The sequence below is a fragment of the Protopterus annectens genome, chromosome 5.part0, assembly GCF_019279795.1.
Source record: "Protopterus annectens isolate FY-2018-M chromosome 5.part0, PAN1.0, whole genome shotgun sequence".
NCBI classification, from domain to species: Eukaryota; Metazoa; Chordata; order Ceratodontiformes; family Protopteridae; genus Protopterus; species Protopterus annectens.
In genome coordinates, this window is record NC_056735.1 from 353,894,501 (window position 1) to 353,910,856 (window position 16,356).

The window sequence follows — 16,356 nt, forward strand, 5'->3', positions numbered from 1 at the left end:
CACACAAGAAATTTCAGTTTTATTGTAATGCTAATTGTAACACTATGAAATTAGTTTACCTCGCTACTTGTATGCAATGTCAGGCATTTTATGTAGGAAAGACTATACGTAGGCTTAAAGATCGCATAATTGAACATAGATCTGAGGTAAGTAGAAAAATACAAATTAATGCTTTATATAAGCATATACATGAGTTTAATGCACATAGTTTTAAATTTAGATGTATAGACGTAATACAAGTGGGTATGGGGGGGGTGATGTTAATAACCTTTTAGAACTAAGGGAGTTAGAATGGATAATAAGGTTACAGGCTGACACCTTACCTGGATTAAATAATACTACTAGTATTAAACCTGTACTAGTTAAGCGACAAATGAGTAATTTATAGTATATTAACTAAGGTAGTGTTATAATAAATAGTTTTAAGTAAATTATTATGGTATATTTTTTAAGAAAAAACCCTTGTATATAATTTTTGTGAGAAGTATATGTATTTCCCTTTTAATGTTCTCTTTATTTTTTTTGCTTTATTGGTTGGTTTGGTCATGTGATTTTAATTGTCTCCTCTATTTAAATGTGATAAAATGTATAATGTTGTATGCTGATGAAGGGTTGAGAGCCCGAAAGCTTCATTAAAGCCTATTGGAAAGTACCAGGGAGACTCCCCGAACAAAGGAGTGCATAAGCTTATATGCTGGTGATATTGCTTACAGTACAAAAATATAAACTAGACCAATTAAAATAGTACAAAAGACAATTAACCAATCAGTGGTTTACCTGTAGGCTTGAAGCAGTTCACATTACTACATCTCTAGGCAGAGAAAGAAAATCTGATACACTTCCATATAAGGCACATTTCCTGCCATCAGACAGGCTCTGTTTTTCAGTACTTTTCCACTATTCACAGTTTACTTAATAGTTCATAGTTCAAATCAACACATACAGGTTTTTCACATACTCTATTTCCTTTGAACACATGCTTTGACCATCCATATTCTACATTAATCAGCGCACTATCTGTCGTCGGTACATTTTTGCTTCTAAATATTTTGGATCACTGTTTAATTATCAAGAAATTATGTCGGTTAGCAATCAGACTACCGGAATACCTAAAAAAACACAGACAGAGACAGGCCGCTGAGGTCCAAAACTGCAGACAACGCTTCTCCTAAGCCAGTCGCCAGTTTTCCGGAACTTAGTGAGGTGCTTTCGCAGCCCGATACCCACTACTTGTGATTCGCAGGCCTTTACTGAGACCCATTCAGAGTCTGGTATGCCGCAAGATACTAAAATTATGGAACCCGCGGATGTCTCTACCTTGGATGGGTCCGGAGCAGTTGTGCAGGCACCGGCTTCTGAGGGTGTATTCAGGCCTACAGATTTGTATATTAAACTGACGCCATCTTCAATATTAAGGCCAAAATCTCGATCTGTGTCTAACTCCTAGGCCACATGTGCAGGCCCCTATGCCTAAAAACACAAATTATCAGAATGGCTGAAGATTTAGTTAATCAGGGATAGCCAACCACCACCTTCAAAGAGGCCTAGGGTTGAACCTGACTGAATCTTCTGAACAGGATTCTATTTCTTCTAACTCTTATAATGAACAGGATTTGTCTATACCTACTTATGAGGACTCTGATGCAGAGGATTCCATTCCTTCTGCTTCTCCCCCTGAGGATTTTTCTTTTGGGGAAACTTTACATACTTTAAGGGAACATTTCCACTGGGAAAGTCAGGATTTCTCTGAATCCAAAAAGAGGCTTAGGGATTTTATTTTTCTTCCTCAGCATAGGCCTTTGGCTATACCTCCTGTACTAGTCATTGTTGATTTATGTGTTTTCAGAATCTAGTATGGCTTCTGATTCTCTGCCTCCGACTCCTTGTAAGTCAGACAGATACTACAGGGTCCTTGACTCCCACAAATCCCTTTTCAAAAATCCTGTTGCGGATCCTGAAACCATTTCTCAAGGCCCCAAGGGCATTAAGGCTTCTACTGCTAAACATCCTACCCCTTCTGATAGAGGTTCCAGGGCACCGGATAGATGGGGTAAGAAGGTTTATACTTCTGCAACCTTGGCAATCGGGGCTTTAAACTGTCAATTCCATATGCTAAAATATCAGCAGCATATCATGGGACTGCTTAAACAGAAAATGTTGATTTCTGACATTGTGGAAAATAAAGATTTACAGGATTTATTGCATTCAGCAGAGTAAGTTGGAAAACATACTTTGCAATTTGGTTTTGATTCTTTGGAGGCCTCTTACATGGCTGCTGTTACTGGGTCTGTGCTTAGAAGGCAAGCTTGGCTTAAGGAGCAATCTCTGCCTGATCATGTTAAAGCAAAATTGTTGGATGCTCCTTTGCCGCAGGACCATCTCTTTGGCAATAAGGCTGAAGAAGTTCTAAAAAAAGATGGAAGATAAGGCTAAATCTATGCAGACTGTGAAAGATTTCTTACAAGTACAACCTCCAAGATTTAGTAGGCACTGGCCTACTAAACTGGTCCTTTCCAGTTCCTTCAAGAGCCACTCAAGCCAGACCCAGACATGGCAAAACCACCAAGTTTCAGTCCCAAGGGACTTTCAGAACTAAGCAATGGGGTGCCTCCTCTTCCAAATCTGGAAGCAACAAGACACCTCCCTATGGTAAACAGTCTCAATGACTTTCCCTTAGAATTACCAAGCACTTACTTTTTAGCCGCCCCTTTGGGGGGAAAACTGGCACTTCATGCAAAAAACTGGCAACTTATAACCCAGGACAAATGGGTTTTAAATAGTGTCCTAGGGATACAGGTTTCATTTCCACACGTTGCCAACTCCAAGCAGATGGCCAGACCTGCATCCAAATCAGTGGGCAGAGGCTCAGAACAAGTACTTTCCATCTTAAACATGGGGGCTATTCAACTAGTACCAGAAGAAGAAAAGGTACAAGGTTTCTATGTCGGACTTTTCCTGGTACCCAGAAAAGACAACTCATGGCGTCCAATTTTGGACTTGTCTACTTTCTGGACATTCCAAAATTCAAGATGCTGACTCTTCACCAGTTACTTCCTATGCTAGGCAAAGATGCATGGTTGGCAACTCTAGATCTAAAATAGGCATACCTGCATATCCCAGTCAAGGAATCTTGCAGAAGATACCTCCGCTTCAAAGCAGGCTTTTTGCATTATCAGTTCTCTGCACTGCCCTTTGGCTTATCTACTGCGCCCAGGGTCTTTACAAAGTGCCTGGCTCCAGTAATAGCATTTTTCAGGCAAAGAAATATTCAAATATATCCATACCTGGACGATTGTCTAATTCAGGCAGAAAACAAGGCCATTCTTCTAAAACATCTGGCGTTTGTAAAAAGGGTTCTAACTTGTCTAAGGTACACCATAAACGAAAAGAAATCACAAATAGTACCCTCTCAAAAAATAACATTCCTGGGTGCAAGCTTGAATACAACTGCCCAGATGGCTTACCTTACGCCAGAAAAGCAAATTCAGTTGGTGACTTACTTCAAACAGTTGGCCACAAAAACCCTGCTGTCAGCAAGACAAATACTGCAAGCCTTGGGGTTCATGGCCTCCTGCATTCTTCTAATTCCATATGCAAGACTGCATATGAGGAAACTTCAGTGGTACTTAAAGTTTATGGAGTCAATATTCTCACAGCCTGGAAACAATGATTCCTATCATACCTTGCCTGCAACTAGAGTTCCTTTGGTGGGCAGAGGCCTGCCACCAAAACAAGGGACTGCCATTCACACCATCCCCTGCCACCCAAACCCTAACTACAGACTCATCAGACTATGCATGGGGGGCTCATCTGGCAGGGAAGTGCATTCAGGGCAAATGGAGCTCGAATCAAATGCACCTTCATATCAATCACAAAGAAATGCTAGCTGTACAGAAAGCACTGACAGCCTTCAAGGATTATCTTCATCCAGGGCAACTAATGGTAAAGATGGACAACACCACAGTTATGTGGTACATAAACAAGCAGATGGGTACACATTCTTACCCCCTCTGCAGACAAGCCATGGCATTGTGGAACACGGCCTTGAGCTATCAAGTACAACTACAAGCCCAACTCCTGCCAGGAAAACTGAATATTTTGGCAGACGATCTAAGCAGAAATATCATGGACCCACACGAATGGAAACTGGAACCACGGATTTTCAACATGTTGACACGCAAATAGGGGAGCCCAGACATAGATCTCTTTGCCTCATCCCAGAACTACCAGTTGGACAAATTTTGCACAAGAACTCCTTACAGAAAAGCCTGGAAAGTGAATGCTCTGTCCTTCAGCTGGGAAAACCTATCAGTCTATGCTTCCCCCTCTGCCTTTGCTCTCCAAAGTTCTACTGAAAGTCAAACAGGACAAACCAAAGATGATTTTGCTTGCTCCAGACTGGCCTCGCCAACACTGGTACTCACTCCTACTCAGTCTGTCACAACTTTCTCCATGGCACCTGCCTCAGACACCTTCCTTACTGTCTCAACAGAACAACCAAATTTTGCACCCTCAGCTCCAAACATTGAGTCTTGAAGCTTTGCTAATCACTTAAATTCTCCCTTGGCATCCCTCAGCAAACCTGTGATGGATGTCATTTTGGAGGCGAGAAGACCTAGTACCAGAAAATCTTATGCTAACAAATGGAAAAGATTCTGTGCCTGGAATCAGTCTCGGGGGATGACCACAGCAGTGCCCAATTTACCTCAGATTTTGCAATATTTAACTGAGATGCTTCACAAGGGCCTATCTTTTTCCTTCCATAAAAATCCATGCCTCAGCCATTTCTGCTCATTACAACACAGAACCCCCTCTTCTCTCATCCTCTTTTAAAGCAGTATCTCAGAGGGGCCAAAAACCTAAGGCCACCCAGGAGAGCTCCAACCCCTGCCTGGGAACTTAACTTTGTATTGGAAAAATTCACTCTACCTCCTTTCGAGCCAGCTGCTACGGCAGACTTAAAATTCCTTTCCTGGAAAACAGCCTTCCTTTTAGCAATCACTTCGGCTAGAAGGATTTCTGAATTACAGACTCTTATGGCAGTGGAGCCTTTCATCATCTTTCATGCAGACAGGGTGTCTCTCAGGACCAATCCATCCTTCATGCCCAAGGTGGTATCCAGTGTGGCTCAGTCCATTCATTTGCCAGCTTTCTTTCCCAATCCACAGAACAAAGGGGAGCGGATTTTGCATTCATTAGATGTACACAGACAACTTAGATTTTACTTGGACAGGACTAAATCTCGAAGAAAATCTGAACAACTGCTGGTAGCATTTGCTGCAGGGGCAGAGGGAAGGCTATTTCAAAGCAAACCATTTCCAAATGGATAAGCCATTGCATTCATTTCTGCTATAAGCACCTTGGAAAACCTATCCCCCAGGGGATCAGATCCCATTCCACCAGGGCTGCATCTACTTCTACAGCCTTTCTCAGAGGTGTTCCTACCAGGGATATTCTAGAAGCTGCTAGCTGGAGTTCAGTTCATACTTTCACCAAGCACTATCACTTACCAATTTTCTCTAAATCCAGAGCTGGCTTTGCCACTGCTGTTTTGCAGGGCCTTATAGACGGTCCTAATTCTGTATAAATCCATCCTCCCAACTTTAACTTTGGGAATCTACCCAAATGTAATGACTGCAACAGTGAAACACGAAGAACATAGTACAGTTGTGTACACTTACCATAAATGTAGATGTTTGAGTGTATTCACTGTTGCAGTCCTGGTTACCCTCCCTCCAGCCCCCTGTTTTTTCTCTTACTTATGCCTCTCCTTTATTTTTCTACACTTGAAGCCTTTTTGGTGTATTTGCTTTTGTTTGGAGGTATATATTTTTGTGTTTAAAATTATTTATATATTTTGCTCCCCATTTGGGGGGCACCTGACATCTGGGGCAAGAAAAACTGATGTAATGATGTCGGCTGCATGTTTTATACACTTGACAACCTGACATCATGGGAGAAGGGACAGCAACCAACGCAGGACCAAAGACTTTGTTAATCAGGCCGACTGAGGGCAACCTGCCAGCAGATTACCTAAATGTAATGACCGCAACAGTGAATACACTCTAACATCTACATTTATGGTAAGTGTACACAACTGTACTTTACTAGGCTGTTGGCCTTGAGGCCCTTACAAGCCTAGCCAAGAATTTAGCCGATGTTCCAACAAGTCAGCACCTGAATATTGTATACTGTCTATATCGTACAGAATATTATATTCCTAATGTAGCAGAAAGTATTCTAAGAACTAAGCTGACATGGGAATGGAGAAAGAAGATTATGTTGCTAGGGATCCCTGCATTTAGGGTACAGCGAATAGACAAGAGGAGAGTGAAATTTACTGAGGAGACGGGCAAAGGAACCAAGGTATTGTGAACATATAATTAGAGAAGGAAGAGCATATAATTAGAGAAGGAAGAGTAATAGAATAGGAAGAGGCCAGGAAGACAATTGGACTGCAGGCTAGAGACTGCCTTCCCTATCAGGGAGTAATATCGGAGTACAGGCAAAGGGGATTCCCCTATCCTTTACCAAGTGAAAAACCTGCAGTAGCAGTGTTTTTAGTTGAATCTAGAACAGTAGCTGCTGTTAAAAAAAAATAAAATAAAAATAAAAAAAACAGGGATAATTATTAAGGCATATTAAAAATTCCACGAGAACTATAAGAATCAATCAGAGAAGGTTAAAGATTGAAAAGAGAGACTGGATTAACAATTTGCAAATAAACAATGGGAGGACATATGTATGGCTCCCAAGTAAGCAATAAACTCGAAGATTTTTGCTTTGAAGTGTTTGCATAGGTATTTTATGTCCCAATCAGACTCCATAGAATTTTTCTACTAGTAGGTGGCAAATGTTGGAGGTGTGAGGGGGAAGAAAGAAGTATCCAAAATATATGTTTTGGGAGTGTAATGAGTAGGCAGACTTTAAAAACTCTCAGTAAAGTGCTGTCAGAAACATTTGGTGAGCAAGTGGGTGTAACAATGGAAATGATTCTTTTGAGTTGGGACAAGGCCTTATTTTAATTCTTGTGGCTACCAAAAAAGCAATTACTACAAAATGGAAATCAAAGTCTAAACTAACTGCACTTTAAGTAGTGAATATTGTAACAGAGATAAAAGAACTGGAAATGGGATCATTAGAAAATGGTAGGAGTAAATTATGTAGAAAAAAAATAGAAATTATAGGAACATTACACACACAAAATGTTTTTGAAGAATGAGATGAAGACCGGAATTGACCAATTTATGTAATATTGGATTGGATTGAATTGTATTGTACAAAAGAATATATGTGATGTGCAACATTTGTAACTGTAAACAATTTAATATGTATACTTTTTTCTTAATATATAACTGGAAATGTGCGTATGTTAAAAGTAGTAATTCAGTCAAAGTGTTTTAAAAGAAATAATAATCCTTCCTTAGTTGGCCATGACTGGCATAATTCTGCCCTTTTCTAGAAATGTCCTTTTAGACTCTCTGGATACTACACAAGAGGGATCTTTTTTTTTTTTCAACAGCTGGACCTGTTGCTCAGCTCTCCCTGTGAAATGTTTGTCTGACTATTCACAAGCTAATTTCTAATGTTTTCTTTCTTTGTACAAGTTGTTTGAATTCTTTAAGAAGCCTGAAACTCGCAGCCTGGGATGCACAAGTGAAAAGTGTTTTTTTTTTTTTTTAGTCCAACATTGTAGCTTTGCCTAGATTGCATACCCTCGACTTGCTTACTCTTTGCTTGGACTTGTCTATCAAGTCTTCATGAGAACCTTCACTGGTTCTCTTCCCTTTGTTATTTTTATGCTTAAGGGAGAGCTACACGTTAAGCCTTCTGTCTAAGATGGTGTTGACATTCCTTGTAATCATAATTTTGCTAATAAATTCTTCTAGCTTCATTACAAATGCATTTTATGTACACTTTATTTGGTAATGCATTGCCTTACCTGAGTTGTGTCGTCATCTTGGCCATAACATACATAGGCCATCACACTGAAAGATCAAGTGAGAAGCAAGCTGTGTGTTGGCTATGGTGATTCCTGTACTTAACAATATTAGTAACTTTGATATGAAGCTGGCAGAGAGAGGCTGTTAAAAACATTGTAGCCTGTGTTGACCTCCAGAACATAGCTCTCTTGTGCTGTCCAATGAGTTATTGTTTGTGTTCCTCCAAAGTCTTTCCTAAAAGACTGTATTTTTAGTGGCTACCATTTCAGGTAAAAAGAGGTAGTAAAGCTGCAAGGCTACATGTTCTTCACTGGTAGTTTTTTAAAAGGGTAGAATGGATTTGTCTGCCTATTGTAGGTTTATGTGAAAGATGGTCTCTGATACTGTTTTGAATCAAAACATCCAGTTGTCATCCTTTTATCCTCAGCCTTGGAATCCCAGAATGAGGATCTTGCACTATATGGAGTCCAGGAAGCAATATATAGCATCTATTTCCAGGAGTGAAGATGTTATAAAATTAAACCAAATACTCTACCTGCATGGTCTAGAGGTATAAATGTCGAATTATGAAATAAGCAACCCAAGTTTGTCTAGAGACTGTGATACTGGAGGAGCCAGATGGTGAGGCTGGGAGCTAGTAGCCATTATCAACTCCCCCATCTTTGTGGTGTTGTTGGGAGGGAGGTTTGAAGTTGTACTGACACCTAGGTGCAGGCTAAGTGCACTTGTCAGTACATGCGTGCTTGCCAGTAGCAATTGGGATGTGATGGGACATGTGCACTACGTAGCAAATGCTGTAGCTGGAACAGGGTATGCCCAATAGGGTCACTGTGGGAATAGAGGATTAAGGCATAAGTAATAAAAAGCCCTGATGACTACCTGTGGCTAGCCCTCATACAGTTGGGGGGAGAGATGAGTGAGCCACTTTTGTCATAGGATGGCTAATGGATAGCAGGCAGTGAGGCCATTAGAGGCTTCTGTGGGAAAGCAAACTGTTTTGTAACTGGCTTTTCATCTACATCGTTTTGTTTTGTTTCCTCTAACAAGCCTTTACAAGAGACACTGAGGGCGTGTTCCACCAGAGCAACATTTGCTACTGCATTCCAGAGGGGTGTCATTGCATATTGTCTGTGTGAGGCCATCATCTGCTAATTCAGTCCCTTGTTCAGCAAGTATTGCAGATTGAATTGTCAGCCTAAAACCGGGAGAAGTTTTTGCTGTGGCAGTTATGAAGAGACTGCTGACCGTGTCCTCCAGCAAACTTGTGAATTTATATTTTGTTTTGTTCAATAATTATGGTTACTTGAAGAACCAGAATATGGACATAATATGGCATAGGATGGTTACGTGAGAACTCTCCCTTTTTAACAGTAAATGCTTAACATTATATTTGTGCCCAATGGGTAGAAGCTTCTTCCTTCTGTCATCCTTTTTATTTTTCGTTGTTTGGGTCTTCAGGTTTGTTTGTGTGTGGCATTCTGTTGTAGGTGAATGGTGCTTTTATGTACTTTATGGATCCCAGGAAACAACGTAGAGCACATGTCTCCAGGAGTGAAGATGTTAAAAAAAAAAAAAAAAAAAAAAAAAAATTTGCTCTGGCTTCAGGGCTAGAGGAATAAATGCCTGACTGTGAACTGGCCAAACCAAGTTTGACTAGGAGGATGAGAGTGAAAATCCATTGCCAGCTTACCCATCCTGGGGAAGCTAAAATTTCTAAATACAAAAAATAGTGCAGTCTAGTAGCATTCTGCAAAAAAGTTAAGCTTTCCTCATATGTTAGAAATTGTGCAGACAGATGTGATCATAATAGATTTGGGGACTTGTGTAGACAACTTTTTTTCGTTCATAGGCAAGTCCAAGGCTAGCTGCCCATTCAGACCATTTTAAGACCAGCCAGTTTCCCTTTTTTTTGCCCAAATTAACCTATCCTCTTTTTTTTTTTTTAAAGGTATTGGCCTTGCCCATCCCATGGTAGATGATTGTATATTACCCCTAATGAGAATAACTGCGGTAATACCGTAGACAGTTTGAGGGTTTAGATGTGCCTCTGTCCATTAGTAATAAAGTGGGCAGTCCTGTGGTAAACTTTCCTGTTCTCAATCCATAGATCTAAGTTGCACTTGAATATGGGCAGGGATGAGCTTTGTTTTATGTGGATGGGGAGTCTGTTCCAGAGCAGCAGTATCCCCTGAGAGAGATACCTGTCCCTCCAAGAGGTTCTACTGATGCTGCAGAAGAGGGTAAGATCCCTAAACCAAGTATTTCTAATTCCGTTTGACTTGCTGATGTGCAGTTAATCCATCAGTAGTGGGTCGGAGAATGCCTTGTATGCTAGACACAAGTCACCTCTTAGCAAGCTATACTATAGTATAGTATAGTATATTAATGGTGGATTTGATCCTCATGTTTCCACCATAGTCAGGCAGTCCTTTCTGACCTAATTTCCAAAGAAATATCTTCAAGATCAAAGAAATCATCTCAACCATTGAGCTCATCCCTTATCGGAGCCATGGTTGAATACAGGGCCTCTTTTGGTATGTTCAAATCCAGGCATATCTGTCAAATAGAAAGGTCTCATTGATTTTTAAACAAGGAAATTAAAGGCCTTAAATCCTTCAAATTCCTTGATAGATTAGCACAACTCTCCTTATACCTGGTAGATTACCAGCTTCTCTGAGGTGATGCTCTTTCAGTCGGTGAAAGATCCAGTCCTGTTTGACCTGTTATTTCTTCACAAAACCTGTGCCACTACAAGCACCCTTAGGGATCTAAATCTACACCAATACATAAATAAGACTTGCTAGAGGGGTAGATTTCTAAATTAATGTAGTCCCACCCTATGAAGTAAGTTACCAGTACTAGTCATGCTAAGTATTGCTTTGCCTTTAAGGGTAGACTTGCTCATTGGATGGGTAGACTCTTGATAACCCTGGTGTAAAATTTGTGTGTTCTGCTTGATGAAAGCTGGCAAAAACTAAGTGTGATCACTCAAATATGTATATGGCTAAACATATTATGGTTCCTGTGATTGTGTACCTAGTATTGTTCCTTTATTCCTGTGTTCCTACACACTTGTGTTGTAGATACAAAGGTCTGTGTGCTAGACTACATAGATGTGAATAATCAATGGGATGAAGTAGGCATGAAAAGGCCATCTATCTCGTTTGTGTAGAGGTAGATTCTTACAGCAAATGTATGATGTACTGTGATGTTTGGCAAATAATTTGATGCATTATGTTCTCCCTTAATGAAGCTACTGCATGTTCAACCATCATACGCTGAGATTTGATTTTATGCATGCTGTGATGTAGTCCTATAGGTATAGATTTTGTCACGTTTGTAAATCTGTTTGTCTGATCTTTGGGGCCATGGCTCAAACACTGGTTTTCCTTCTCTAATACTCCTGTCATGGGCAATACAAGGTGTCTGTGTGTGTTGGGTACGGCTTGTTTGCTGCTACATGCATTTTATCTGGCTGGGTTGTTCCCATGCGAACAATGGTTATGTTCAAGAATAGAGGTTTGAAGATGCACATTTGGAATTTTGTTATTAAAAGGTGGTAGTTAAACATTCAGAACATTATAGCTTTTGTCCAGACATACAGTGTAATTATAATGTAGTGATATAATAGTCTATACCTAATTTAGCCCAACTTTGATTTTTTTTTAGAAATTTTAATTAAATTGTGCATCACAAGCACAGCTTGAATTTATGGCTTTATGCTGTTGAACACAGATTGTGCTTACAGTGGAAAAAATATCAGCCTTACAGGGAAGGATGTTGCACCCCCCCCCACCACCCCTTTAAATATACTAAATCTAAGGTCCTTCAGCCATGGGGGTGAAAGAATTATTCCTTGTTCCTGAGATTTTGAGATTTACCACCCTTACAGTCAGTAGTAGTATATCAAGCTTCAGTGTTTTTTTATGTTGAAGTTTGTACCACAATGTAATGGCACCTAGTTAATGTGCATAGAATGAGTTACATGATCCATTCAATAAACAGGATGTGACAAAGTGGATTTAAGATTTTGTCAGTATACTAGAAGTAAATATTTTGAAACTGTGAGAAGCCTAGCATTTGCAGTAAGAGTGTCTGTGTGACATTCCAGCTAACGCATTAATTTATTTTGTAGGCTGTTCCATTTACTTTGGATAGTGTTGCAAATACCATCCACTCACTGTTCCCAGAAGTTCCAGTGGTTTTGCAGCTGGCACCAAGTGAAGAGGTATGTTTTTTGTTTTCCAGGTGTAGAAAAGAATTCTATATTTAACAATCCACAATGCCAAACTGTAACTGCAGAGTGATGCCCACATCTATGGGATATGGTGATAAAATCAAAATCATGTTAGATCTCTCAACTGTCCCTATTTTGGAAGATTGTTCCAATTTTCAGGCCTGATTTACCTCTGCAGAGATTTTCCTATTACTGGAAGTCGGTCCATGTTTTCAGGCTTAATCAACCCTTTCACTCAGTTTTGCGAATCCCTTCATCACATGATTTATGAAGCTGTGTAGTATTCAGAATGCCACACACTACATGACCAACATACTCGTGACAACAGTAATTTAAAGAAAGAGGGCACACATCTTGTAGCTCACTATTTCTTAAACTTTTGTAGTGCAGTTCATTAAAGTTAAAAATATTTTACACTGTCTTTTTGATAATGTGTTAGTTTTCCATCATTTTTGTCGTTCTGTTTTTAGACACTTATTTCTAAGTAGTAGTTTACATTCCTGCTGGAAGCGGGAAGAGTTTTATGTGCTATTTAGTATTCATATTGTATGCTAATTGGATTCCAAATTTTTATTTGAATTCTATAACTTTTCAAGATCGTTTGCTCCTATTTTCAGCGTCTGTAAGGCAAGATGTATGTTGTAAGGCCTTCATGCTTTTACTGGAGGCTGTAGCTACTAATGGAAGACTTATTCCAGCTAAGCAAATAGGATTAATTTGCCTATGGTGGATCTAGCTGCTAAAGATGGACACTGAGAGATCATTTGAGCAAAGAAGAATAGGTAATTTAATTTTAATACCTAGTTTGCTCAATGTCTAATTAAAAGCTCAGAGATTGGAACAAACAAATTTCTAGTTTTTTGAATGATGTTGCTGTTTGGATTGGAATATTGTTGGTGTCTTTGATATTAAATGATTAGGTACCATTGCATTTTTTTTTGTTCTAAAAAGCATGTCTTTGTTTTAGATGAGTTTAAAAGTAGTTTGTTGTAGGTAACCCAATTGGATAGAATTTTGTTGTTGTGCTTGCATGTCAGTGTACAAGGGTCTTGACCTAAAAGTGTTGGGCTTGCACATCTGTTTACAAGGGGCTTGACCTAAAAGTAACCATGCTATTGGCATGGAGAGTCTGAGGAAGATGGAGTAGGTTATTAGTTTTTTTGTTTTTTAAAGACCGGGAAAGTAGAGAGAGAGAATGGAACCTTACAAAACACTTTTGAGTAATGAAGCATCTGTAGAGTAGGAAGGGCCAGTCATGACTCTGAATAGCCTGTTGTTTAGAAAGTCTTGGAACCAGGAGGAGGCAACAGTCAACAGCCATTTCTGCCAAGTTGTTAAGAATGGAGTAATCCATGATATCTGAATCTTTTGAGATCAATAAATACTGCATCACAAATGTTGCCTCGTCAAGTAGAATCTCACCAGTTAGGGACAAGAATGTGGTCATAATATTAGTTTTTTTTCAGAGTCCATGTTGCTTTGTGAACAGAAGATGGTATTGTTAAATGTATAATTCAAGAGTTGCATGTAGATTAATTTTTCAAGTAGTTTTACCTAGGGTTGGTAGAATAAAAATGATTAAAAATTAAGACCTTTATAAGCCTGGATTGCTTTGGTAGAGGGTTGCTTTGGTAGAGAATTGATTTTATGGTAGTTTTCCAAATGCTGTGCATTATGTTTTGAGTAGCAGAGGGATTCTAGATATGGAGAATATGGTTTGTAAGTGAATAGTCACCCTAGAAGATGAAGCAGCATCTGATCCTGGTGGGGCATCCTGGGAAGATTGTGTCACTTGTACTGGTCTGTCTGAAGTCAAATGTTGGGATGAATGGGTGAGTGGAGAGATGTTGAGAAGAATAAGGGGAAGCTTCACATGGTAGTTGTGGGACGGTATTGAATTTAACAAGGAAGTCAGTGGTACAGAGCTGACCTTTTATGGATATTTGTTGAGATAATATTGGAAGATTTCCCTTGTCGCAGAATTATTTTGGTTTGCTTAGAAAGAAGGCTCTGGCGTTGTCATTTTCATTGATTCCTCAACCGTCGAGGCAGGGTTCAGCTGCTTTTTACTGCTCGGAGAACACTGAAAGCTGTAGAGTTCCCCTCTCACCCATAATGCACAAGTCCCCTACAATACCTCAGATCTCATTTGCTGCTTTTGCATTCAGACATTGGTCGCTGTTAGCTCTTGAGTGTTTCTAGCATTTTAGTGAGTAAGTTAAAAATTTATTTTTATAACCTTGTAAATTCTCATCTTTTACTTGATAGAACTTTTTTACTCTTAACTTATCCTTTCTTGCCCTTGTTAGACTTTTTAGTGTAGATTTTCTTAATTTCCATTGTTGGTAATTCTTTCTGTTCCTCTACCTTTTAGGTAGTTTTTTTATTACCATTGTTGGTATTTTTTTCATAGTTAAAAAATGTCTTTCCCTTTTTCTCCTTTTCTTTACTTCTTACATAGCAATGTCAGAAAAGCTGTCTGGTTTTAAACTATGTAAGGTCTGTGGCCATAAAATCCCCCTTTCAGATGCAAATGAGTTGTGTGTATTGTTTAGGCCCAGCCCATTTAAACTCTATATGTGACATATGTAAGGGCATTAATTCAAGGGCCCTTGTTGCTCAGAAGAATACATTAATATTATATTAAGAAGATTAGTGCCATCATCATCATCATTATCTGATATGGCATCTGGAGCTCAAATCCTCAAAAGCAATAAGGATGCTAAAAAATGTAATTTGGACCCATCAGCCTCCTCAATCTCATTGAATCCAACTTTATCGGATCTGAAGACAAAACCTCTGATCAGAGTTTTTTGGAACCAAACTCTAAGACCTCGGATCTGACCCCATCGGATCCAAAAAAGCACAAGGATGTCTCTTTTCAGATCTAGATTCCTCACTCTATGGCTCCAATAACCTCTTGTCTCCCATCTCCTTTCCTGGAGAGTCACCACAGCTCCAGGACCTCTTCCATTGTTTCCTCCAGAAATTTGACCAAGACAGATGTGGATAGGATGAGGAGGAAATTTCTCTCAATGCAAATTCAAATGGGGGTTCTTCTGGTTGCTACCCTATCAGATCCAGAGACCTTCATAAGTACTATCCCACCTGTTTTGTCTCCTTCTGCAATCCAATCTCTGGTTTTGGAGCATTTGGAATCGTGAATCCCAAATCATCCATATTGAATCTGAAGTTCATTGTATCTTCTACTCCAATACCATCTCTGAGTGGATAGACTCTGAGCTTCTCGGAGCTTAGATGACTGTTGGAACCGTAGCCAGGTCTGGTGTGGTGGATTTGACTTTGAGATAGTCTGAGCCATCTCTACCCCTCAGACACTCTGCCGTTGACTGCTCCTCTCAGACACCTGTTTTGAGTGGTTTGCCTTCAGGTTGGAAGGAGTCAAGAGTTTGGAAGCATGTTTTCTTGGAGCCATCAACTTCTTTCTTCAAGAGACATTCTGCTTTCGAGGTATTGGAGAGAGTTTTTTTCTCCTGCTAGAGAAAGGATGCATCCACCTTGATCCACTCCCACTTCCCAGACCCAGTTGTCTTTGTGTAAAGAGCCTCAACTCCCTACTCCACAGAGAGCCAGCTCATAGTGTCCAGGATACCTCTCAGGGTATATTGATTTCTTCCAGTACTTCTCCGGGACATCCCACCGAAGAAGGCTGTAGGAAGAGATGGTGCAAAAGGAGGCACTTAGACTCTCCTCAACAGTCTCACAGATGATACTAATTTTAATGAGGGGAAAGGGTCCCTAAGATCACTACCTGATGAGGTCTCATTTGGAGACAAATTGGAGATCCTCAAGCAAAGGGGTGGTTGGTCAGCCGATAACCCTTCCCAAGAGGAATCAGTATTCCTGGACACTTTTGGGGCTGATCCACCTACTTCTTGGGTGTCTTCGTCCACCAGTGAGCTTATTGCTTTGATCTTTTGATGGGTGTGGAAAGAACCTGACTCTGTTGAGCCAGTCCTCAAGAGACCAAACAGGATTCTGGCACCACCCAAGTACAGTAATTTTTGGAGCAATAGAGTACCAGTTGATGCCATGGTCTTCTGTTCATCCTCTTAACAGGAAGTATAGGGTGTTGGGCAGATTTGGGAAGCATGTATACGCTTCAGCGATCTTTGCTCTTCGGTCACTATACCATTTGGCACACTTCATCAGACT

General features: G+C 40.0%; 1 protein-coding gene across 1 annotated transcript in view; it reads left to right on the forward strand.

Annotated features, from left to right (window-relative positions):
• Positions 1-16,356, forward strand: part of ATP6AP2 (ATPase H+ transporting accessory protein 2) — a gene marked incomplete in the record, with an annotated part of 523,956 nt that overhangs the window by 158,398 nt on the left and 349,202 nt on the right. Inside the window, 1 exon segment of the mRNA XM_044072316.1 lies at positions 12,079-12,171. Within this exon segment, the coding sequence (XP_043928251.1) occupies positions 12,079-12,171 (93 nt within the window).